Source organism: Elephas maximus, chromosome 19 (assembly GCF_024166365.1).
Source record: "Elephas maximus indicus isolate mEleMax1 chromosome 19, mEleMax1 primary haplotype, whole genome shotgun sequence".
Taxonomy (NCBI): Eukaryota; Metazoa; Chordata; class Mammalia; order Proboscidea; family Elephantidae; genus Elephas; species Elephas maximus.
In genome coordinates, this window is record NC_064837.1 from 9767679 (window position 1) to 9793746 (window position 26068).

The window sequence follows — 26068 nt, forward strand, 5'->3', positions numbered from 1 at the left end:
CTGTTTCTTTCAGCAATGGATGTATTATCCACTGATAACGTTTTAGAATACTTTATGAACTAATGCACACTGAGGCCAGAAATCCATTTTATTATGCAGGCACAACACTGAACGATGGGACTGAGGATTCACGTTTCTGTGGGGACCTTTGAGGGGAGGGCCAAACACACAAGCGAAGTCATTCTCTTTCTACGAAGGTCGACAAATCAGACTATAGATGGAAAGCTTCTTCTTACTTGTAATTCATAATTCTGTTGGGAACTCTGCCTCTCCCTTTCAACATCATTTTATCAGGATAGACATGGACTGTGCCAAAAGCCTGGCTATCTGGCGCTGTTTCAATGACCCCTTCTAGACTGACATGGTGCACACCAAAAGGATCCTCCGAGTACCCACCATCGTGGGTGTGACCAGCGAAGAAGCAAACCACACATTCATGAGACCAAATGACTGCAAGGGCGTCTCTGTAATTCCAGGCTAGGCTCACACTGTCAGAGGATCCCGGATAAATGGGAAGATGGCCTGTTAGTAAAAGAAAAAATAAAAAGAGTTATGAACCACTTAAGAAATAGTGCTTTCATCAAATAAATGGCTAAAAACCAGAAAAAAATGTATATTTCTACCTCATTATCCAAATGGATTGAGAGCAGAAAGGATCCAGATACATGAAGAACTATGTACTCCACAGTTTCTGGAGCACAGAAAGAAGGGTTAGACAGTTCGCATATAAGGCGGAAGAAGTCTGTAGAGGCAGAAGCCCTGAGATCTCTGTGCCCTACACAGTCTCATGATGTGTGAGCACCGAGGGAGATCAAGGGCTTCCTGTGTAGGCCAGTCTGCAAAGCTGGCCAGAAATCAGGCCGATGCTGCCCTGGAACCCAATCTCATTCATTTCCTTAAAAATGAATGTCTTATACATAGAAAGAAATAATCCTAAAGAAAGGAGCAGTTTAGGTAGGAAGCCATGGAGTACGTCACTTATACACGCAGTGCCTTAGTAGTAGTTCATGCCACCTTAAAGTTGTTTTTCTTCACAACCCCTCCACGAAGCAGAGGTAGCCACACCCACTCACAAGATGCGATAAGAAAACTGCATTGAAGCAGGGAATATTTACTCTAGGTCCCACAGTAAAGTGTGAAGTACAGTCGGGAAACTTTCAAATTCCTAACGCCCAAACATATATTAGGCCCAGTCTTCATTCTGAAGTACAAGTTCAGTAGCTCACTGGGCTTTGCTTCTTCCCATTAAATCCCTTTTCTTTTTTCTGTTATTGTTCATTTTTATTCCAAAATTTAAACACGCTTCTGCTCAATACCTATTAGTCTGTCTGTAATGTAAGCTTTAAAAATATTGTTAGTTAAACAGGCCACTAAAGCAAGAAAAGGAGTCAAAGGAACTTACTACGCACACACGTACCCACAACCACCCTCCACGCTGTAGTAAGGAAGGGAAGGCTGAGTCCAAAGGGGCGTGTGACTTCCTTCCCAGGGCCTAGAAGCCATACTGGACTCACCTAGCAAGACTCTGCAGCACTGGACACGAACAGTCGCTCCCTCCTCCTTGAAACACTTGGCTTCTAGGACACCACACTCTCCTAGTTTTCCTCCAACTTCAGTGGCCACTAATTCTCAATCTCCTTTGCTGGTTTCTCCTCATTTTCCTAGTGTCTTACCAGATGTGCCCAAACGCTTAGTCCTTGGACTTGTCCTCTCTCTCTACACCTAATGCGTTGGTGATCTCTAAGTGACTTACATGGCTTTAAAGATCATCTGTGTTCTTCAGTGTGGTGGTGAAGTGCTACGGTTGCTAACCAAAAGGTCAGTAGTTCAAATCCACCAGGCGCTCCTTGGAAGCTCTATGGGGCAGTTCTACTCTGTCCTATACGGTCATTATGAGTCGGAATTGACTCAATGGCAACAAGTTTTTTTGTTTTTTTTTTTTTTGGCGGGGAGGATGTCCTTTCAGCTTCTACATTTATATATCTAGCCTAAACCTAGATACTCAATTTCAGATTCATATGACCAAACTGTCCACTCAACATTTCCACTAATATCTAACAGGCTTCTGATATCTAAGAGCCATCTGACACTTAATATATCCAAACGTGAACTCAGGAACCCTCCCTCCAAGCCTTCCTCCCCTGTAACATTCCCCATCTTAGCTCATGGCAATTCTGTCCTTCCAAATGCAGAGCAAAAACTCAACAACTAGGCAAAATGACCTCTGAATAGCCAGAAGGAAAGCTAAAAAAGCAAACAAAAACAAATGAAAATTTCTATTAAACATTTTAAACTTTACTACAAGAAAATCTCGGACACTCAGTTGTTAAAGATTTGCTTATCTAGTTTCCTAGCTTACAGCAAAGTGGAAGAAGAATGTAAAAGACACTAAACTAGAAGGGTCCACTGCCAGCAGTAAAAAAGAAACGGGAAGAATGAGGGCTAGAGTGGGAAGGGGGCTGGGATGTAAAACATGGACTCCCGTCTCAGTTCTGTCAGTAGCTATAGGATTTTAGCTATGTGATTCAACCTCTTTGGGCCTCCGTTTCCATACCTTTAAAACAAAGGGGTCTGGCTATATAATGTCTAAGTGTTTTTAGCTCTAGTATTCTCTAAAGTAACACTTACAGCCTGCCAGAAGAAAACTAAAAAGCAGACATAAATCAAAAAGTACCCCAGTTTTTGAGATCCTTTAGTATAGAGCCAAAGATCGTCACATACAGCCAATAGTCTTGGAGGGCTCCAGTGGCACAGTGGTTAAGAGCTCAGGCTGCTAACAAAAAGGTCAGCAGTTTGAATCTACCAGCCGTTCCCTGGAAACGATATGGGGCAATTCTACTCTGTCCTGTAGGGTTGCTTGAGTCAGAACTGACTCAGCAGCAATGGGTTTATATTCTCCGAGCCTTGAATGAACATTCACTATTCCACAGCAGCAGAAACACTCCTATTCCATCCACATGGTTTCCATATCACTGAAAGATTACTAAGTAAAAATCACACTTACACACAGAAACGCATTCTCCAAGTGTTTTCATATTTATCATTTTATTTGATGCAATACTGAGAAAACCGCAGTACGTAGGTTAGATATTTGTCCAGGGTCCCACAGTTCATGTAAATAAGGGCCAGGATGGCTTCCAGTCCTTCTAAGTCTCAGTCCAATCTTCTCATCCATTTTGCCACATCAATTCTAGAACAAGGGCTGTGATCTCAGTCCCCAAACCATACATACCAGCCATACTGCAAATCCAAATCCAGCTTTTCCTGTGTGTGTGTACATACGTGTGTGCATAAGTGTGTGTCTCAAGCAACTCCAGATTCCTATCATCTCCGACAGCAGTATGTCTGTCAAAAACCTATTCTAAGTAAAAATAACACAAATCCAAATTCCTCGTAACCCTGTGGCAGACAGTTATAGTACTGAAATGACTCACTACCAGCTAAGCCTGTAATACTTCTCTCCCGTGATGTCAGCTTTCCTTTCATTTAGGCAGCAGTTGCCTATTTGGTGGCCACTTACTTCACTGACAGGTAGGTCTCCTAAGGCTGAGATTGTGTGTAGGGCCTGAACCGAATTTCTCATTTAAAAATTACTACATAAATTGATCCTACTTGGGGAAACTATACTTTGAATCCTAAAAGGCCAACTTATAAAATTTCTAACTTAGCTACAGGAGTCTTAGAATTTATTTAAATGGTTGATAATGTAACATTGTGTTCCTATATATAAATGTAATTTTTATTTATCAATCTTCTACTGGACATGCTAGCAGGAGAGACCAGTCTTGGAGAAGGACATCATGCTTGGTAGAGACCCTCCGCAAGGTGGACTGACACAGTGGCTGCAACAATGGGCTCAGGCATAACAACGATCATAAGGATGGCGTAGGACAGGGCAGTGTTTTCGTTCTGTTGTACACAGACAGGGTCGCTATGAGTTGGAACTGACTCAATGACACCTAACAACAACAACAACAATCTTCTACTGATGTGGGAGAAAGTATGTAGATGGAATAGGGGCTTTCTAATATATATCAAGATGTTTTTTGTTATTTTACAATTCTTTCCTGACTCAACTTTAAATGATTCAGGTTGTTTCTCAATAAAAAATTTTAAACTAAGCATCCATTTTACAGTGAAGAAAAAAAAAATCCATTGCCATCAAGTCAGCTCTAACTCACAGCGACCCTATAGGACGGAGCAGAACTGCCCCATAGGGTTTGTAAGGAGCAGCTAATGGATTTGAACTGCTGATCTTAGGCTATCACAATATAAATATTGCTAGTATTATTAAAACCTAACTTTTCCCATTCCCTAAAATGCTAATATAATCAGATAAACACTTAAAATACTTACTAACAATCACCACCTTTTCTTGGTTTGTGTCACAGAACGTAAGAACTTCATTTAACCAGTTCAGCTGTTCTTGGCTGAATCCTCCATTAAACTGGACAAACTGGGGCTCAGAAAGTCCTGAAATGAATTCAGAAAGTCACATCCACCAAATGTCATTTTTTTACCCCCTCATTTGGGCATTCAAACTTAGTTAATACAGGAAGACTTGTACTTTTCTTTAGAAATATTTGACTGGCAGCCATCTTAAAGAGTAAATAACTTAAAATGAGAAATCACCAGAATTTAGAACAATGTATGAATCAGTCTATCTTAATCCTAGTTGGGACACTTTTGCTTATCTCACTGGCTTTCCATTACATTTTAAATGAAATACAAGCTCCTTCCTATACCAACAAGGCACTACATAGTCTAGCTACTGTTTACTTTCCACAATCACCTCATACCCTCTCCACCCCACCCCCACACCACCACATTGGCCCTTTTCTGTGGTCTTCAAAAATGCCGAAGTCTTATTCTGCTTTGGGCCTTTACACTTGTTTTTCCCTGTTTGGAATACTCTGCCCCAATAAATCCAAAGCTTTTGAGTTGATTCTGACTCACAGCAACCCTACAGGACAGAATTGCCCCACAGGGTTTCTGAGATGTTTATCTTTAGAGAAGCAGACTGCCACATCTTTCTCCCACAGAGCAGCAGGTAGGTTTGAACTGCCAACCTTTTGGTTAGTAGCTGAGTGCTTAACCACTGCATCACCAGGGCTCCTTACTCTTCCCAAAGATGACTCCTTCTTGTCATTCAGGTTTCCATGTAAATGTTTATTTCCTGAGAAAGGCTTTCTCTGACCACCTATTCTGAATTAGTAATCCTCGTCCCTTCCTACACCATCATCCTGCTTCCTTTTCCTGATAGCACTTATCACTGTGACAAACAGCCTTGGTTTTATTCCATTTATTATCTGTCCTGCCCACCTACCTCTCTTGTTCCCCCCACTCCCTCCACAAAAGAGGGATATTGTCAGTATTTGTTATAGCTCTGAATAGCTCGCCCTAGAAAAACTGCCTGGCACAGAGGAAGCATTCAAGTATCTGCTAAATAGAGGAATGTTGAATCAACTGCCATCAATCCGTGTAACATCAGCTTGTGAGAAAATCCTGACCCTGAACAACAGCAACAATATACTTTTACCTTAATCGTGCATCTTCCTGCTGAATAAAAGGTAGCTGAAGAATTTAAAGACAAGGTATTAGATTCTCAGCTCAAAGGAATAATTCACCTTGAGGATTATTCAATTCCGCATTTGGATTATGCTCCTTCAGTATCTTCATACATTGCTGGTATTTTGGAGAAGACTGATCCACACCCAAGACACTCAAGTCATACGCGTCAAGTAAAATGAACCGGAATTTAGGGTATGGTACAAAATGATAAGCATAGTAGTTTTCTGAAGGTATGGTCTCAGGATGATGTACAATCTGGTCTTCCAGAAACTTGGTGTTAAGTTTGGAGTTTGTTAAATAGTCTCTACTGAAGTTATAAAATTCATGATTTCCCCATGTATGATGAACTGGGACTTTAAGCGTTTCAAATGTGTTCATAACAAGTTCTAGAGACTTTTCTGATGCTTGATACTGTGCATTGTATCCATCAATGATATCTCCAAGCTGAAGTACACAACAGGGTATATTGCCTTCGTTATTCCAGTCTTCGATAGCACCCTGTAGATGAAGAAGACTATGTCTGTAGTATCTCCTCCTGTTTCCTTGGAAATTATAGCCGTCTTCTAAGTCAGCATACTGAATATCTGCTATAACTCCAAAGGAGAAGAGAAGTTCTGAACTCTCCCTTAAGGTTCCCGGCTGATCATCCATAATCTCCAAACAGCCTTCCTGTAAACTACATAAAGTAAAAAAGACAACCAAGTTGTAAACACCATAATTTTCTAATTGGACTGCAGAAAACGCTAAAATGAATATTAAACTTAACAGTTTAATTCACTAAGCACCTTGGTACAGAGAAAAGTGCGTTTGAGTCTTGGATGGTCATAGGTCCAAGTTACCGTGTCTTTAAAATGCTTCAGTTTTCTCATCTGGAAAACAGATGATAACCTCTATCCCTCGGGAGAATAATAGTTTACAAAATGGTGTTGTCATCCAATTAATGAATAGGCGTTCTAATATAAGTAGAGCCAAATTCAAATCTGGAATAATTTCTAAATTTTTAAGAAATACGAACTAGTGTTAAGCACACATACATACATACACACACACACACACACACACACACACGCACCCCTTTCCCACAAACACCAAAATGGTTCTTTCAAAACGTCAAGGTTTTATTTGAAAGTTGTATATTACATGAATTCATTCTACCTTATGCATCAGATTCCCATTACGGGTTATTTTCCGTCAGGCTAGCTCTTTTCTCTTTGCTGGTGGGTAGGTGACCTGAAATAAGTTTCTCATATTTTATATCTGGAATAACGGGGAGGCAGTGAAGACGTGAAAAGAGAGGAAAAATATTTATCTTTTTACTTAAATAAGTATATGCATTTTGAGAGAAACCGCTTTAATCAAAAAAGAAAAAAACCTTGTATAAAAATTAACTTTGACATTGATGTGACTGTAATTTCTGTGAACAGTGGTTCTTGGTTCTTTAAATAGTTGGATTCTAATTCTGACTTTTTTTTTTTACCCTGAATATTAATCCCCTATTCCCACAACCAAACCAAACCATGAAATAGCGAATCTTTCCTTCTTACAAATTATTTCTGCACTGAATTGTGGCCAAGAAGAGCAAGGGTTTTAACACCCACCCCCCGGCCCAAAAAAAGTCTATTATTTTATTAGATGGCTTACAATCTAAATTTATAATCATTTCTGAAAAGAGCCAAGAACACTAAGGATTAAAACAAAACCGAAGGCCAAGTTCCTAAATTATCAACTATTTTTATTATGAAGACTGTAAGTAATAAACTGCTGCCATGGGTCTGAATGCATTATTAAAACTTAATTGCTTCTAAAAATTCATTTGGAACTTCTACAATTACTTTCAGATTCCTGGTTTCCAGTCATTTGCCCAATATACCTCCAGAGCCGCTATTTAATCCTCTATAACCAAAAACCCAAACCCACTGCCGTCGAGTCGATTCCGACTCACAGCGACCCTACAGCAACCCGACATATAGACACGTGAAATCCTAATTGTCAGCCCTCTTAACTGAGGTGGAGGCAACAACCCCACAGCCAGCGATAAAATCAGACTTCAGTTTACTGATTTGAGAATGAGGGGGCTCTCTTCATTCTAAAATTGTTGTCACTAGCGATACACTTTCTATCTGGTCCATCAATTACAAGCTTCAGCTACTTTCTTCCTTAATGTGGTTGGATGTAACTGGATATGTAAAATAGGCTAGCCCTAAAATAGCACCAGAAATAGAAATCCTGAAAAGTGGTTTGGGGTTCTCATGTTATTTTGTGTATCTGCTCCTTCTTCCTTCAGCCCCCGTCTGAAAGCCCCACTAGATACCCAGTCGGTAACTCTGTATGAGGAGTGTAGAAATGGGAATCTGATCTGAAAGGTAAAGAACTCAGATACAAGAAATGCAAAACTCACTGATAAGCTGAAAATCTCTAGTTCTTTATTAGGTTTTAAATTTTTGTGATTCCAAGTACAGACCAGAGGATCAAACCAAAAAATAATTTAGCAAGCACATGGAACGTTACCAGCAAAGCTAAAGGGAAAACTGTTTCTGGGAACACTTTATCCGCTGCCAAATGAGCTGTTTTGTTTTTACCTTCAAACAAGGTTTAAAGGCTTTATTGCCAAGGGACTACTCAGAGCCTTTGAGGAGATAATATGTACTATGGATCTTCTAGAGGGAATTTAGTTCTAATTAATTTGATCTTCTCTCCAGTAGACAGCTGTTATTTTCGCCTGCCCAGCATTCATTTTTCCTTCTTCTGGTAACAGCATCCTGATTTCCCTTTAGGCATCTACCCAATTCCTCACTCTCAGCCTTTGTAGTCTGACCTCCACCTCCCGAATGGGTGAGGAGCAGAAACCTGGCCCAGGCCTGGCCTCTTATAAAAGCCCAGTTCCCCTCTGGCCAGTAGGTATAAAACCCAACTTGGGTCAATAAGCATCAGGCCTGGGAATTTTGCTAGAACTACTGACAAAACTACTACAGCTATCTCTGCTAAGCTGCTGGCTGGAACTGGGGCTGCTAGGGAGAAGTTACCTGAGAATAAACCCAACACAGAAGGAACCAAATCTGAGTGATGACAAGAAGTAGAGTCTGGGAAACAGTACCTGGATCTACCTGTCCCTACTAGAGCTACCCTTGGTCACTAACATCAGCCAATAAATCCCCCTTTTAGACTTAAAGCCAAATTGACTTGCTTTTCTGTCAGACACAATTTCCACTGGAATACAGTTCAGTTTATGGACACTCAAAGCTACACTAAGAGTTAGCAGCTTTTTAAAAAAAAAAGCTAAACAATGTGAAGAGAACCATGAAGGCCCACACACTTCAAAACAGCAATGTGTTCTGAGGTAGAAAAGAGATCCAAAATGTTGAATACAAACAGCTTTTTTTAAAAAAAGGGGGGGGGAGGGGGATAGAGAACATACAATTTTACTAATTATTTTGAAAAACAGACATTTAAATTTACCCCGTGATCTGTTAAGATCAGAGACAAGAGGAGAGGACAGGGGCACACAGAGTGAAAGACAACCAGAGTCAGAAGTAAGTTGGAGCAAAAAGAACCAAGCGGGCAGGGAACTGACTCTCCCAACGAGTTTAATGGTTCAGGGAGATACCAGAGAGCTCAGAAAGACTGATCTCGGAGGACAAAAATCAAAGAATCAAAACCATCTCCAGTGGGGAAGCTTAGAATTAATAAGCATTCTAATGCTGTGGAACGTTTTCAAAATAGCCCCTGCCCCAAATACACACACAAAAGTGGGGAACTAGAGGGAAGATAATAACTGTTAAGAGGTTTATTCTCCCTACTTCCAGGTGGGTCTTTAAGTGTCCATAATATGTAAACTTTTTTTTTTAATCTAAAAATCAGAGAACAGAAAGTACAGAAGAATCAGAGTTAAAAGTATGCTTTAGAAAAGAAAGGAAAATAGCAAGTTTTTGGTGAACTTCGTTCTGAAAGTTTTGTCTGCACCATTTATTATGCTGTTTTCCAGGTTTTAGTTATGAGGTATTAGGATGAAAGTTTTGAAATTGAAGACCTGCAAATGAATTACAGTCTCAGTTTTTCCTCGTGCAAATAAGGAAAATCACCTTGTTGGGTTGTTGTAAGAGTCAACTGAGTTATAATGCTCAGCAAACTACTGTGTAAACCAGAAAGCACTACATGCATATGAAGAAAAACGATTTTTAAATCAGAGCTCTGAAAATACATCTGTCTGGTGAGCCTCAAGATAAATGAAACACCTCCAACTTTCTCTAGAACAGAAAAATGAAGATTTTACAAAATTTTCTCTCGAAACTCCTACAAAAAGTCATGGGGCAGGATAAATGGCCAGCATTTTGTGAAAACAACATTAGGCATAAGTCATTTTTATAAATAGGAAGAAATATCTAGGGATGCTTAATTGCTGGGAACTTGCTGTGAGATGATGCTAATAATAAAATTCTGTAATACTTAAGATTGGTAGATGGCTCAAGTTCCTGTGGAAAATCCTCAAGTATCTGTGACGAACTTTTGAACAAGGACAGCCCTACACCAGGGCTTGTAATCAGTTCATTCCAACGCAAACCTCTGCTGCGAACTAAGTTCCCAGGCAACGCTAATGCTGCTGGTTAGGGGCCACGGCTGAGATCCACCAGTAGAGCAGCGGCTCTCAATATTTGTTGTACGTTTACATAAGAATCACCAGGAGATTTTGTTAAAATGTAGATTATGATTCAATATATTGGGGATGGAAATCAAATTCTCAGCAGGGGTTCAAACCAGAAAGAAAGGGTTGGAAGCCCTGGCCCACACTGAAAAGTATGCTTCCTTCACACGATATACTACCAAAGGAAAAAACTGCAAGTGTGGACATTAGTAAAGAGAGACTTTATTAAGGGGGACCATTGCAATGGGAGACGGAGTCCTGGTGGCACAGTGGTTAAGTGCTCAGCTGCTAACTGAAAGGTCGGCAGTCCGAACCCACCAGCCACTCTGAGAGAGAAAGATGTGAAACTGTCTGCTTCCATAAAGAATACAGCCTTGGAAACCCTATGGGACAGACCTACTGTGTCCTAAAGGGTCGCTGAGTCAGAATCGACTGGGTGGCAATGGGTATTGCAATGGAGGGAAGGGGAGTGGTGGCTCAGAAGAGGAATCTTGCCTTCCGTACAGGAGATCCAGGTTCGATTTCCAGCCATCTGGCTGTCAGTGGAGGCTTTCGTGTTCCTATGATGCTGAAAAGGTTTCAGCAGTCCGTGAAATCTGGCTCAGAGGTGTTACTAGTAATTCATTCATCCAAAATATATTAGTTATTAACACCTACTTTGAGCAGAAAACTGTTTTGAAAGTTGGTATTTTATGTATCATACATTTAATATGAACAAGTTATACAAAATGCTTTGGTAAACAATACATTTAAATGAAAACTATTTAAAAAAAATCACTTTGGCAAGTGAAATTTAACATACCAGCTGAAACAACAGATTTCAATTTTAATTTATATAACCCGCATTTGATCAGTTAACCTACAATTGAGCAATTAAAGAATTGAACAATAATTTTATATGTTCACTGCCTGAATAAGCAACATACTTTTGCCTTTTTGACAATTAGAGAAAAAACTTTTCCCTAGGCAAAAATACACACAGAAATAAAAGGGCAAAAGTCTTGCCCACACCCAGCTTCAGTATTAAAAAAACAAAAAACTAGTTTTCATTAAAAATGATCTAAGTGCTAAGCAAACATTCAAGAAGATTTCTAACTTCGGGCAGAAGTTCCAGCCCAACTTTGGGATCAAGATACACAGGTTAATAGTAGACTATAAGTTGACCAGTTAGGCCAAACCAAAAAACCAGCAACCGGTCATCATCCCGTAGATTCCAAATCATGGCAATCCCATGTGTTGCAGAGAACTGCACTCTATAGGGTTTTCATAGCGTGACTTTTCAGAAGTAGGTTGTTAGGCCTTTCTTCAGACTGGGTGGGTTCAAACTGCCAACCTCTCCTTGGAGAGCTTAACTCTTTGAGCCACCAACTCACAGAAATCATGCCTCAGTCCCACAATCACTAGGGCAGGCATTTTTCTGCCTCAGTGGCAGCTTCCTGAAAAAAAAGCCACAAAGGAGTGAGATCTGTAGTTCAGGAAGAGAATGAGAGGGCAATTTTTTTCCCCCCCTTTTCCTGTGTTTTGCAAATCAACCACGGGTGTACCGTAAAACTGCAGCTATTGTGACAGAAACAAAAACAGGCGGAATGAATGCAAGTTAAAATGACTTTCCAAGGAGCGAAAAATAAACCTACACATTATCTTAACCTCATCAGTTAGGAGCTGAGAGCAAGATAAGCTGTCCCAGATCAGGGACCCATCAACAAATTTAAAATCAGGAAAATGAAGGGGACGGGAGTATCCGCGAAGGCATTTTACTGCAGAAACTAAGAGACCCAGGTAAGAGCGGGATACGTCGCAGAACCCATTTCTTTATGCAGCGCTGCGCTTCAGGACTGAGTAACATAACGGGGGAACAGCTGGGGGCACTTCGGCCATACTGACCAGTCCTTGCAGCCCTAACCGAATTATCATTATAAACAGACAAAAGTAAATAAAGGATTATCTCAAGCATAACGGGGTCGATTTCCACTTCGGGGACGCCCAGGCGTCAACAAGCCTGCGCTGCCACTCGGCCACCTGGGCACAGCGAGGGTCGCAGGTGGGGCGCAGTGGGGCGCCGCTAGCCCCCGGGCAGCGTTGTCTCCCCGCCGAGGCCGGGCGCGCCCGGCGGGGCGAGGAGCTGGCTGTGGTCCCCGAAGCCCCGAGCGTGCAGTCCAGGGGCCGCCCCCGCGCTCCTGGTCCACCGGCCCCGGCCGTGGCGCAGCCCCTGCCGGGAGCTCGGCGCCCCGCTCCAGCCCGTCCCCGGCCCGCCCAGGCCCGACCCGCCTCCAGCCGCAAGGAACCACCTACCGCCTCCCGGCCCTTCCGCGAACGGCTCCCGGAGCTCCAGCCACTCTCCGCCCAACCATCGAGCGGCGCGGGCGGAGAGAGCGGCTGTGTCCGACTTCCGGAGGAAGCGGAACCGGTGCCGGAAGCCGCGGGGCGGGGCAAAGGAGGCGTGGTCTCCCAAGTCATGGCGGGTGTCCTGCTAGGACCTGGCTGGATCATGCGGCCCCTCGGTGGTCCATGTTGGCGTTTCTTGCCTCGCGGACTCGGGCTTTGGAGCTCGCCTGCGGGGACCTTGAGAGTCGTGCTGAGGCCATTCTGCGTGCGGCGAGAGGGGGCGTGGCGGGCTTCAGGGCTCGGAGGTTGCTACCTGGGAAGCCGGCCCCTGAGCACTGCGATGCCGCCACCGCCTGGGTCGAAGGACCACAGAGACACAACGCGCCCCTCGAAGCCCGGGGTGAGTGCAGACCTGGAGCCCGTCCGTGGCTCGGCGCGACCGTCCTATCCCTCTTGGCCATAACCTCCAAAAACCTCTCGGCCTGGGCTAAAATTGTCAACTCAGCAGCCTTAACGATATCTCATCCCCCGTTTTCCCTGGTTCACCCGTAGCCCTGTTCGCGGACCAGGTGGGTCCCTGCCCGATGAGCTGTAAGGCCAAGAGACAAGACACACCGAGTTTTAAGGAAAGAAGAACCGGTTTATTGCAGAGCAGCAATGCTAGGAGCCAGGGAGCTAGCCATCATCTGACTCCCTGAGCAGGGGTTAGGTTACCGTCTTTATTGGGATTCTGATTTAGGAAGTAACACACATTAATTTTCTGGGAAATCTCATACATAGATAATTCGAGTACGGCTCGGCTGGACCTCGCGGGCCACGTCTGGTTCAAGCTCGTTCTTGTCTACCACTCTGGCTTTAGTCTCTTGAAACACCTGATATTTTTCTGCAAAATAAGCTGACAAAGCGGTTAAGCAAGGAGCATAGAGGAGGTCGAATGAGAAGCAGAAATACACCGGGGTGATTGCATAAGAAACAGAGACACTGGGGTGATTGAGGCGCGGGTCTCGCTTCAATTCAAGGTTAGATTGGAAAACAAAAAAAAAACAGAAATACACTGGGGCGATTGAGGCGCAGGCCTGGGCTGCAGCCCCAGCCCTAGAGAGAACTTGAGAACACACACCCTTTCCATGTGGTTAGATATTCAGGCTTGGATTTCCATCAGCCCTTGAGTCAAAATAATAAGTTTCAGGTTTCTCAGGGGTATCAACCGTAGGTTTACCAGGTCTGAGGAGTCAGAGCCCTTTTATAATTTCTGTCACCTGAATCCCCCTTCGTAAGGTCAGTGAATACCTTGAAATTGAAGCAAAATAGGTTTCGTTGAGTGCTGGTGTCTATTTTTTGGTAAAGGGTCCTTACCTTTTATTCAGTTCCAATTATGACCCGGAAACCCTGGTGGTATAGTGGTTAAGAGGTGGGGCTGCTAACCAAAAGGTCGGCAGTTGGAATCCACCAGGCACTCCTTGGAAACTCTGTGGGGCAGTTTTACTTTGTCCTATAAGGTTGCTATGAGTCAGAATTGACTCAACGGCAATTGGTGATGGTTAGTTATGACCCAAAAAGAATTAAAAAGCCACTACCTTCTGGTGGTAGGGGAGAGAAGTGGGTTTTAGGAGCTGGCTGGAGGTTAATACTGTAGGTAGCCAACATCTTATTTTGGGATTTGAGAAGGAGTACTTAGCTCCATTTTCAGATGTCTTCCCCTTTGACTTTGTTACTTTGAAGGCCCAGTTGCTTTCAGGCTGACTCCGACTCATGGCAACCCCAAGTGTGTCTGTGTCAGAGAACTGAGCTCCACAGAGTTTTCAGTGGCTGAATTTTCAGAAGTAGATTGCCAGACCTTTCTATCTGAGGCGCCTCTGGGTGAACTTGAACCTTCAACCTTTCAGTTAATGGTGGAGCGCTTAACACTTTGCACCACCCTGGGACTTCTTCCTGAATTTTATTTGACTTATATTCTCAATGTTAGCACAAGTGTTTATTTAACTGGGTTTTAAACCAATGTTTGGGGCCAGGGGCATAGACAAGTAGCTTGGTATTCGGGCTTCTTTGGATTGTTTTTCACATGAAAAGAAATTGATTTAGGGAATTTACCCCTGTAGTTGAATGCCTTTGTAATCATCTGTTATGAGCCCAAATGTAATTGAATTCACAGACATGGGCCAGCATTTTCTTATCCAAAAGTAACTTGGAACATTCTGCACGGTTAACAAGATCAGGGCGTGTGTGTGTGTGTGTAGATTAAAAACTAATGAACTCAGTATGGTTAAGTTTTGCGTCTTGCCAGTGTTCTTATTTTGGAAATCTCTGCCCCAGTAGCCTGTTTCCTGGAAGTCTTTAGCATTCACATTCGCTCTTGGAGGAGCTTTATTGGCTGGAATGAAGTACTTCAAGAAAGAAAAGATGGAAAGTAAGTAGATAACATCTGACCACTTCTAAATAAAATCCTTCCTGGCTATAAACTAACATCTTTTTTTTTCCTTTAATTTTTTATTTTAAAATAATTTTAGATTTACAGGAAAGTTGCAAAGGTAGTATAGAAAGTTCATGTGTACCCTTCACCTAGTTTGCCCTAATGTTAACATATAACCGTGGCACATTTATCAAAACTAAGAAATTAAAATTGGCATCGCCTGTTTCTCCATTAATGTCCTCTATCTGTTCCAGGATCCAGTCCAGGCTACCACTGTCTTAATAATTTTAAGAGACTTAGTGTGAACAATTGGAATGTAGGCAATATGAAAGCCCGAGGGTACAAACACGACCAAGGTGCAGTCCAGCCGTTGTGGTGCACATGATGAGGAAAAAGATACAGAAGTGGGAAATTACACTGGATAAGGCTCTGCCACGACAGAGGGATGCTCAGGTGCTCTGAGGGCCAAAGGAAGGCAGACAGGTAACCCTGGGATTTGGGATGGCTTCCTGGGAGAGTCAGGCATGGGAACAGGTGGTAGATACTGCAAACCCTGGGTATCAGCAGAGGAAAAGGCCAGACGCTGCCCACAGGATGAGTGGGCGAGATAGGGAGAGCCTAGTTGAGGAATGCCAGAAACTGCTCTGGGTTTGCATCTTGGAGTGTTTATAAATTGTTTGCAAGAACTTTATATTTTAGTGAATGTTCTAGTACTTTTAAGATTTGGCTTAGGAGCTTCCAGTAAACCTTTATGTATCTTAAGGTATCATTAGAGTATCTCTTGATGCCATTATACAAAGGCATTGATGTTTCAGTCTGGGAGTGAAAATTCGTAGGTTTTAGGACCATAGCAATATAAGAGCCATACATTGATATACGTACATTTTTTTGCATAACAAGTAGTATTTTAGTGATACAATTTCATATTCTAAGAAGCAGTGGATTCCCTTGTTTTCACAAAAAAACAAAACTTAGAAGTTAGGAAGGTAAAAGAGACAATTCCAGAATATGCAAGCGTCTTCTGACTTCAGAATTTCCCCTGCAGTAGTAACACATTTTTTTATCAAAAAATTTATGTACGAAAGGTCATATGTAATTCCATTTATATGAAATATCCAGAATAAATAAGTCCATTGAGGCGATGCAGACTGGTGATTGCTGGGGGTGGGGTGGGGATGGGTGGATGGGGGAAACTAATGAGCAAGGTATTTTACTTTGGAATGATGGCAATGTTGGGAATCTAGATTGAGGTTGTAGTTGTACAACGTTAAGAATATACTAAATGTCACTGAATTTGTTCACTTCAGAATGGTTAATTTTATGTTATGTGAATTTCACCTCAATTTTTTTTAGAAGAAGGCCAAGCTGAAATTAAAAAAAATTAAAAACAATCTTAAAGAAAAGTTTTCCTAAGTCGTCTGAGTTTTTGCTGACATGATGCCTCATCATTTCTGAATACGTTAGTGTGTATTCCTTCAAGCAGGGACACTGTCCAGCGTGACCAACAGTGGCACATTACTACCACTCAATCTTCAGACCTCATTCACAGTTGCCACTTGTCCTTTATAACAAAAGGATCCTGTTCAGAACCACACCTTGTACTTAGTTGTCGTGTGTTTTTAGTCTCCTTCAGCCTGTAACAGCTCCTAAGTCTTTACCTGACTTTCATGACCTTGACACCTTGGAAAGGCACAGGCCAGTTATTTTGTAGACTAGCCCTTAGTCTGGGTTTGGGTGATGTTTCCTCTTGATTAGGTTCAGGTCATACACCTTGGCAGGAACATCAAAAAGTGTTGCTGTGTTCGCCTTGCATCCAGCCAGGTGCCACGTGATTTCAGTTTGTCCCGTGACTCATGGTGTGCATTTTGATCACTTGATTAAGGTGGTGTCTTTCTGGCTTCTCTACTGAGAAGTTAGTCTTGAGTATTTAATGTGTATTCTGTGGTACTTGGTATCTACATATGTAAATATTCTGTATTTATATATTTATTTGATTGCCCATCAAACTTTCAATTTATTTATTTATTGTTAGTTGTATGGACTCATGATTTTCTATTTAGTCAGTGAATTATAACCCTTTATTCTGTTAATTTTGATCCTCAGACTGTCCCAGTTGGCCAGTGGGAGCCCCTTCAGGCAGGCTGCTGTTTCCTTTGAGTTCTTCCTTCCTTCTTGGGACAGCACATTAGTGGTTCATCTCGTACTTCCCTCGCTCCAGTCCTGGTATCACCCATTTCTCCAAAGAGCCCTGGTTTCTTTTAGTGAAAAATGGTATTTAGAACCCAAATCTGGGGTGTCTGTGCTCCCAAATCTTCACAGTGGACAGAGCTAGGAAATTATGTATTTACATCTATAGGAGCCCTGGTGGCACAGTGGTTAAAGTGCTTGGCTGCTAATCAAAAGGTTGGTGGTTCAAACCCACCAGTTGCTCTACGGAAGAAAGATGTGGCAGTCTGCTTCTGTAAAGATTTACAGCCTTGGAAACCTCTTTTTGGGGCAGTTCTATTCAATCCTCCAGGGTCTCTATGAGTTGGAATCGACTTGACAGCACTGGGTTTGGTTTGGGATTTTCTTTGTTTTGTCTTGTTAGTTTATTCACATGTGTATTTATTTTTTTATATTTATTTCTGTGTCTGTGTATATTGAAACCCTGGTGGCGTAGTGGTTAAGTGCTACGGCTGCGAACCAAAGGGTTGGCAGTTTGAATCCGCCAGACGCTCCTTGGAAACTCTCTATGGGGCAGTTCTACTCTGTCCTACAGGGTCACTATGAGTCAGAATTGACTCGACGGCACTGGGTTTTTACTGGGTGGGCATATATTGAAACCCCAAGTTCACACTAGTACCTCTGATTCCATTGTAATACTACAGGGTTCATTCCAGTTTTCTCTCTCCATCTTTCTAACTCCCTTTCTGTTTGTAACTCTCTTCATCTCAGTGTGTTTACATACTTGATCAGTCCGCCTGTATGCAGCAGAGGTCCCATCATGGTGCTGCCTCCCGTGCAGATGCCGTCCTCATTGCACTCAGGCTCGGACTTGCCGTGCCAGGCTGCCCAGCTCACCCCGCTCGGACTCAGGCCCTCTGCTCTGCGCCCCTGTGCCACCGTATGGCCACGCCTAATGGCTTAGGACCGAAGTGTTCCCACGGCGGGAGATGTACCTTAACCGCTTTCCTTGTAGCCCTTACTAAGCACCATAGCACTGACTTTGATTCTGCTTTCTTGGTTCATGCTTATTTTTCTTAAGAGATCTTTCAAGCTGCTTGAAAACTGAGACTATTTTTTCCACATTTTCTGCCCCCACAATCATTAGTATATTACTCACCATGTTTCGGGCACTTGAGCACCTGTGGTTACGTTAACGTGTGTGTGTGTGTGTGTGTCTTTTTAAGAGCTGGAGAAGGAACGGCAGCGATCCATAGGAAAACCTTTACTCGGGGGACCATTTTCTCTCACAACTCATACTGGAGAGCCGAAAACTGACAAGGACTACCTGGGCCAGTGGGTACTGATTTATTTTGGTTTCACTCATTGCCCTGATATCTGTCCAGAAGAACTAGAAAAGATGATTCAAGTTGTGGATGAAATAGGTAAGAAAACCATCCCTGTAAAGAGTGTTTTTCCTCACTATCCTTAGTGAGCTACGGTTTTCATGTTTTTGTGTGGTTGTTGTGTGGAGCATTATAACTGCTTGGTTTGTGGGAACCTAAGATCTCAGCATTAGGCCAGTTTGCTGCTTTGATTCCCGTGCCTTATTCTTCACCAAAGGAAGCTCATTTTAGTGGTAATGTCCGTGCAATTTGGGTTTCCCTTAACTTCAGCCTTGTGTTTCTTCCTTTCCTGGAGCCCTGCCGTTGCCTTTTCCTGGGCGGCTGTCTGATGTCCCAGGAAATCTGTGTTTTTGGGATAGGTAGTCAGTGGTGTCTGGTAGTGCTAATCATGTCCCAGAAGTCGCTGTACTAGAAGGGCGGGCGCAGCCTTTCTGAAGTGAGTTGTTCTGAGATACTAAGTTCTTATTAATAGTTTACCTTCCCCTTGAAATTTGGCATGAGGGGAGGGTTGGATGGAATATTACGAGCATTGGATTAGGATTAGATTAAGAGACAAGATACCCACATGATGTAATCAGGGGTAATAAAGTCTGTGCACTGGTGTAGGTGTTTGATAGGGTATTTGTCTGCTTCCACCACAGATATATGGATCTGTTCCTCCTGGAGGCCATCCCCCTCCGTCCCCTGCCTGTTAGACATCCCTCTGTGTTTCCTTAACACCTTGTTGTAACGTTTATGTCTCCTTCCGTGGTAGAACGTGAGTACTGGCTAATGAGAACTTCCGTTTCAGATAGTATTCCAACACTGCCAAATTTAACCCCACTTTTCATCACCATTGACCCAGAAAGGGACACCAAAGAAGCCATTGCAGATTATGTGAAAGGTATGTTTTGTTAATAATATTTTACATCTCCTCAGCTCTTACAGTTTTTGAAAGACCAATTCAGTTGACCCTTAAGATGCCTGGTGAAGTAGGCAGGACAAATGGTATTAATATTCCCACCTAGTTTTACAGGTGCATAAACAGATGAGGCTCAGAGTCATGACTGTGGCTAGTAAGTAAATAAATAAGAAACTGGCTTCTAAAAAATAAATTAATTAAAAAAACAAACAGGTTTCTCAACTCCTGATGCAGTGGTCTTTTTCCTTTGTCACAGAGGAAGGATTTGAACTTGGCCTCCATCTATCAGCAAAGTTAATAGACCCTTGAATTGGGAATAAGGATACTTTGCTTCCAGTTCCAGCTCTGTATTTCATTCTTCCCTTTCCAAACTTAGCACAAACCTGCATTCTAGGAGTATGTAGATTGGGAGAGTAAAGATGAATTATTGAACAAGAACATTTTTATCTCATAGTACTTGTGTTTTATAAATGCAAAATACTTCCTGGGATGGGAAGACATTAGTTACTTTCAATGGAAGAATTTAAATTTAGACGTCTGAACTCACAGGTAAAACCTATCAGAAAGAAGGGACTTGTAAAGGCTATAAACTATAGGAGAATTGAGGGTGGATGCCCAGGTTCTAAACCAGCTGTGCACTTGGGCAAGTTGCTCAAGGTTTATAAATTCAGGTTTTTTTCAGCTGAGAAATGTCAATGATCCGAGTAAAAAGCTGATCAAACAGATATTTTTGTTGTTATAATAGTGTCTGGAACGAGGATGCTTAAAGTCAGAAACTTGAAAAGTTGAAATTTAATTATGGTGAAATTGATGTAAGCTACAGGTTAGAAGCACTAACGCGTATATTTTTATTTATGCTTATTATATGACACCTTCTAACGTATATCCTCTAAAACTTTGAAATTACATTAAATTTTTTGTGTGAAGAGTTTGCTATGTATTTTATTTTTAGCAGCACTATTGAGGTATAATTGGCATACAATAAAGTACACGTATTGAAGGATCCCTGGGGTGGCACAAACAGTTAAGCGCCCAATAGTGGCTGAAAGATTGGTGGTTCAAACCCACTCAGAGCCACCTCGGAAGACATGCCTGGCGATGTGCGTCTGAAAGGTCACAGCCTTGAAAACCCTATGGGGCAGATCTGTTCTGCGTACGTGGTGTTGCCAGGAGTCAGAACCAACGTAGTGGCAACTAACAACGGAAACAAACGTATTGAAAGGGCGCAATATGATAACTTTTGATATACATATATACCTGGCGAAACCATCACCATAGTCAAGAAAAGGAGTATATCTGTCACCCCCAAAAGTTTCCTCCTGTCCCTTGTTAATATCTCCCTCCTCTCACCTTTGTATCCAGGCGATCACTGATCTGCTTTTTGTCAATATAAGTTAATTTGCATTTTCTACAAGTTCTTATAAATGGAGTTATACCATATTTATTTTTTAATGGCTTTTTGTATTAAGCATGATTATTTGGAGATTCATTCAGTTGTAGCATGTATGGATACAGTTCATTCTTTTCTCCTGATGAATCATGCTCCGTTGATGGACATAGGAGTTATTTTCATTTTTTGGCTGTTAGAAATCTGCCAGGCACATTCATGCACAAGTCCGTGTGTAGACACACGCTTTCATTTCTCTTGAGTAAATACCTAGAATGTGATGACTGGGCCCTGGTGGCCCAGTGGTTGAGAGCTTGGCTGCTAACCAAGAGGCTGGCATTTTGAACCCACCAGCCGCTCCTTGGAAACCCCGTGGGGCAGTTCTGTTCTGTCCTCCGGGGTCGCTGTGAGTGGGAATCCACTTGGCGGCGGCAGGTTTGGTTTTGGGTAGTGACTGTACTGTATGGTAGGTGTATGGTTAACTTTTTAAGAAACTGACAAACTGTTTTCCAAAGTGGTGGTTCTTTTTGCTTTCCCACCAGCAGTATATGAAAGTTCCGTTTCTTCCACATCCCCACCAGCACTTGATTTGGGCAGTCTTTTTCTTTTTAGCCACTCCAGTAGGTGGGTAGTGATATCTCCTTGTGGTTTCCCTAATGACTGCTAATGTTAAGTATCTTTTCATGTTTTTATTTGCCATCTATATGTCTTTGTTTATGAAGTGTCCACATCTTTTGTCCATTTTTTATGGGCTTCTTTGCTTTCTTTTTAATGAATTTTGAGAGTTTTATATATATTCTGCATACAAGTCTTTTATCGGGTATATGATTTGCAAATATTTTCTCCTAGTCTATGTCTTGTCTTTTTAGTTTCTTAACAGTGTCTTTTGGAGAGCAGTTTTTAATTTTTATGAAGTCCAATTTATCACTTTGTTCCTTTGTAGATAGCGTTTTAGTTTCCTATCTAAGAAATCTTTGTCTAAGCCAGGGTTGCAAAGGCATATGTTTTCTTCCTGAAGTCTTAGAGTTTTTATTATACCTACTTAAGCAGAATTTATGTCCACAATTGACAGGTTTGTCAAATACTAGGTTGATAAAATCCAAAAAAAAAGCCATTGTTGTTGAGTCAGTCCTGACTCATAGAGACCCTATAGGACAGAGTAGAACTGCCTCAAAGAGTTTCAAAGGAGTGGCTGATGGATTTGAACTCCTGACCTTTTGGTTAGCAGTGGAGCTCTTAACCACTGTGCCACCAGGGCTCCGCTTGGACAATAGCATAGTTATTTCAGAGTGCAATAAAAAGCAGGTTTCTCTGAACTCGCTGGGTGGTAAACAATCTCCAGTTTGCACGTGTATGTTGGCAGCTATTTTTATCCTATGTTAAGCAAACCATAAATATCTCCAGATGAGTAGAAATCTTGAGTTGTATTCCAAAACCAAACCAAACCCAGTGCCGTCGAGTTGATTCTGACTCATAGCGACCCTATAGGACAGAGTAGAACTGCCCCATAGAGTTTCCAGGGAGCATCTGGTGGATTCGAACTGCCGACCCTTTGGGTAGCAGCCGTAGCACTTAACGACTACACCAGGGTTTCCTGAGTTGCATTACTTAACTACTAAAATCTTTACCTTAGAGTAATTTTTTTAACAACACGTACATACCTAACGTTAATGACATAACCATTAGTATTTGCATTTGGGGGAGTTAAAAAATGTCTAAGTTGGTATTTAGAAAAATATTATAATTCCAGAAATTTAATAAAAAGCAAATATTTGGATGTACAGCTAACTCAGATTTTGTCTTTCCCTTCCTTTTTATTCATAGTATAGAAAAGAAAGATAAGCCATCCTGCTTTTTTAGTACCTGAATGATTTCTCAGTTTAGAGTGAATTAGTCCAAGGCACTTTCTATAGGCTTCTAAACCTTTGGAAGAAGGTACTGCTGTTAAACGTTGGGCTGTCGCTTTAGGAGTCTGATGAATCCAGCTGTTTTAAGTGATTTCCATCAGCTCACTTAAATTCCAGCAAGTTAACAGCAAATAAATGTTATGTGTGCACCCTTACCCCTGAGCTTTATTTTAATTGCTGTTTGGGAATGATGAGTATTAGTTATCCAGGTCCTTACCAGAAGTTAAGAGTAGAACCTGATACCTGCATTGCGATTACCTCCTAGAAAACGAGATACAGGTGTTTTGACCTAGCGTGAGCTATTGTGGCGCAGACTGTTTTCTCATATGAGACAGTGGAACACTGTGGTACTTAACTCATGATAGTATTTTTAAACTTCAGCGTATCTCGGGGAGACAACATGTATTTAAAAACAATTAAATTAATAAAAACTGTTATTTAAATAATTGGAATGTGTTCCCTCCAGATCTTTAGCAGTCTTCTTTGAATTTGGCTTATATATTACAAAGAAGAGTTTTCCTTTGCTCTTTGTGAATTTCTTGTTCTTTCCTTTGAATCCTGAGAAAACAGTTGGGCACTTAACAGGAAGTGGCGAAAGGGCTGCTCTATAACTGATAACTGTTTTGGGAAATAAGAATGATTATTTTGCTTGACTCTGATTTTTTATTGTCTGTCTCATTTTTTATTTAGAATTTTCTCCCAAACTGGTTGGCTTGACTGGCACAAAAGAAGAGATTGATAAAGTGGCCAGAGCTTACAGAGTGTATTACAGTCCTGGCCCCAAGGATGAAGATCAGGATTACATAGTAAGTCAGTGTTCAGGTTTTAGCTCCTGGGCCAGCTCCCAGATTCCAGATACTCCTGTGGTTTTTAAATGACTGACTAGCTTCAGAGATAAAAGAAAATCTGAGATTATTGCCAATTCCTTGGGAATTTGTAATATTTGAAAGGGTAGTAGAAGCATTTTTTTTTTTTTCTTTTAAGGATACTCATTTAACTTACTATGTTCACTGTTATCGAATTAATTGCTGGTGTTCTTTTCTTCTGAAGTGGCGCGTGAAATTTTGGGGCAATCTAAAACCAGTGGTGTCTTAAACTCAATAAAATGCATTTGGATGCCAAGCTGGGAATAAAGAGAAGCCGTCATTTTGGGGCAAAGCTTATTTTAGTTTAAAAACACTGTATTGGTCCTCCCTGTGTTTCCCCATGAAGAGGTGTAAACTGCATGTTCCTCTTGAGAAGCTGACTTAGGCCATCTGCATTTTGGGGCTGAATGAGAATTCTGAGATGCGGGAGGAGATGAAAGCTATGGGAAGGTGGGTTTCCTGAGAGGTCATTTGTGTAACAGCGATATAGGTGTTTAATAGATGCTTTTTAGTGAGGAAGAGCAAGTTCTGTCAGAGTGTGCTAACGTAGCCCTTCGGTGAGGGAGCTTTCATTGCTGCCAGCAGCACTGCCCAGGAGTCCTAGGCCAATGCCTGTCATTTAGGTTCCTGTTCTTATCAGCAGTTGGTCAGTGAGGCACCAGTGAAGTGCACAAGCACCTCCACCGCCCCCCCACCCACAATTTTCTTCTTAATATGGACGTTTTTTCCTATCACGTTGAGTTGACATTATATTTTCGTATTATTTGTTTTTCAGTTGTGTCAGTTACTTTGGTTTCTCTATAATACTGGTTAAACTAAGTGGTGAATCCCTAAGAGCCTTTCCTTCTGCAAAGCTGGTTTTGTAGAAAGCAAGGCGCGAGGGCACTAACCCCTTGATGTGCCAGCCGTCTCCTTGCTGGTTCCCAAGGGAGCTGTGCCGCGTCCCTCCAGCCCCGTGCCGCGTCCCTCCAGCCCCGTGCCGCGTCCCTCCAGCCCCGTCCCGCGTCCCTCCAGCCCTGTGCCATGTCCCTTCAGCGGGGGTGGTCTCTCCATCACCTTTGAGCCCAAAGCACATTGTTTGACCGCATAGCCTAAATTAATCATGTCTTCCAGTTGATACCATTCTGGTGCCTCGTAGAAATAGGGACATGCAGATACATGGGAGAAAAAGACAAGAGAAGAATGAGCATTTTTCCATTAGCCCCGAGTCTGAGGGAAGTGGAGGACCTTGCTGTGGTTCCCTCTTGCCACACCAGGACGAGAGGGAGCAGAGGGAAGCAGTGGCCAAGGGGAAGCCGTGCAAAGGGAAGGACTTTTCAGAATTCTCTACTCTTTGTAGAGAGAGTAACCAGTTTTGCATTTTACCTCATGATGATAGTGGGAGCAGATTACCTATAAAACTCAAATTTAAAACATTCATTTAGATGTGACAAAAGATAGTTTGTTGAAACCAAAGGACTGCTCCCACAGGGATGTGGCTCGGGTTGGACTGCTGTGGTGCACATTTTGAGTTCAGATGCTCACTGCACCTCCACGCTTTTCATTTTAAAATAAAAACCAAAAAACCAAACCCATTGCCGTCGAGTCAGTTCCGACTCATGGTGACCCTATGGGACAGAGTAGAACTCCCCATACCGTTTCCAAGGAGCACCTGGTGGATTTGAACTGGCAACCTTTTGGTTAGCACCTGCAGCACTTAACTGCTACGCCACCAGCATTTCCCATTTTAAAATAAAAAAATACGTGCTGTGAAATCTCTGAAGGTATGGTCTGCCTCGACAGGTTGGTCTTGATTCAGCAAGAATGCATCATTTTCATGTTGAGTCTGCCTGTGACCAGATGTGTACAGCTAGGTGCCAATGAGATCATAAACATAAACCTGACCCAGGTTTGGAAACCCTGGTAGCATAGTGGTTAAGTGCTACGGCTGCTAACCGGGAGGTCGGCAGTTCGAATCCACCAGGTGCTCCTTGGAAACTCTGTCCTATAGGGTTGCTATGAGTCGGGATCGAATTGACAGCAACGGTTTACAGTTTAACCCAGGTTTGGGCGGAAGTTTTGTACTGGGTTACAAGGTATCCTACAAGGTATCCTACAGTTAAACTACAATTTAGATGTTGATTTTTTTAACCATGGAAATTAAAATACAAAACATAAAGTCTTATGGAGCCTTCTTTTTTTTTTTAATATCAACTTCACTGAGAAATAATTTGTGCACAGTAAAATGCATTCATTTAAGGTATACAATTTGATGAACTTTGCCAGTTGTGTATATCCATGAAACCATTTCCACCATCAAGATACAAAACAATGGAATCATTCCAGAAGATTCCTAGTGCTCCCTGCCGTCCATCCCTTCCTCATATCTGGGGAAGCTTTTTGTGACTATCAATTAGTTTGCATCTTATCTAAATGGATTAATGCAATACGTACTATTTTGTTGCTAGTTGCCCTCACTCAGCATACTCTGGAAATCACCATGTTGGTGAATGTATACTTTATTCCTTTGTC

General features: G+C 42.1%; 2 protein-coding genes across 2 annotated transcripts in view; one reads left to right on the forward strand and one right to left on the reverse strand.

Moving 5' to 3' along the window:
- Positions 1-70: 70 nt before the first annotated feature.
- Positions 71-12602, reverse strand: ADPRM (ADP-ribose/CDP-alcohol diphosphatase, manganese dependent). Its single transcript, XM_049859706.1, has 4 exons — positions 12503-12602; positions 5628-6247; positions 4357-4473; positions 71-522 (listed from the first exon to the last, which is right to left on the reverse strand). Exons 1-4 carry the CDS (start codon positions 12559-12561, stop codon positions 233-235), a joined length of 1086 nt encoding a protein of 361 aa, XP_049715663.1. The 5' UTR covers positions 12562-12602; the 3' UTR covers positions 71-232.
- The window catches only part of LOC126062305 (protein SCO1 homolog, mitochondrial), a 24714-nt gene continuing 11230 nt past the window's right edge, over positions 12585-26068 (forward strand). The window contains exons 1-5 of the mRNA XM_049859707.1: positions 12585-12935; positions 14852-14942; positions 18338-18535; positions 19287-19379; positions 23382-23497. Of these exons, the coding sequence (XP_049715664.1) occupies positions 12666-12935; positions 14852-14942; positions 18338-18535; positions 19287-19379; positions 23382-23497 (768 nt within the window). The 5' untranslated portion in view covers positions 12585-12665. The remainder of the gene's footprint in view (positions 12936-14851; positions 14943-18337; positions 18536-19286; positions 19380-23381; positions 23498-26068) is intronic.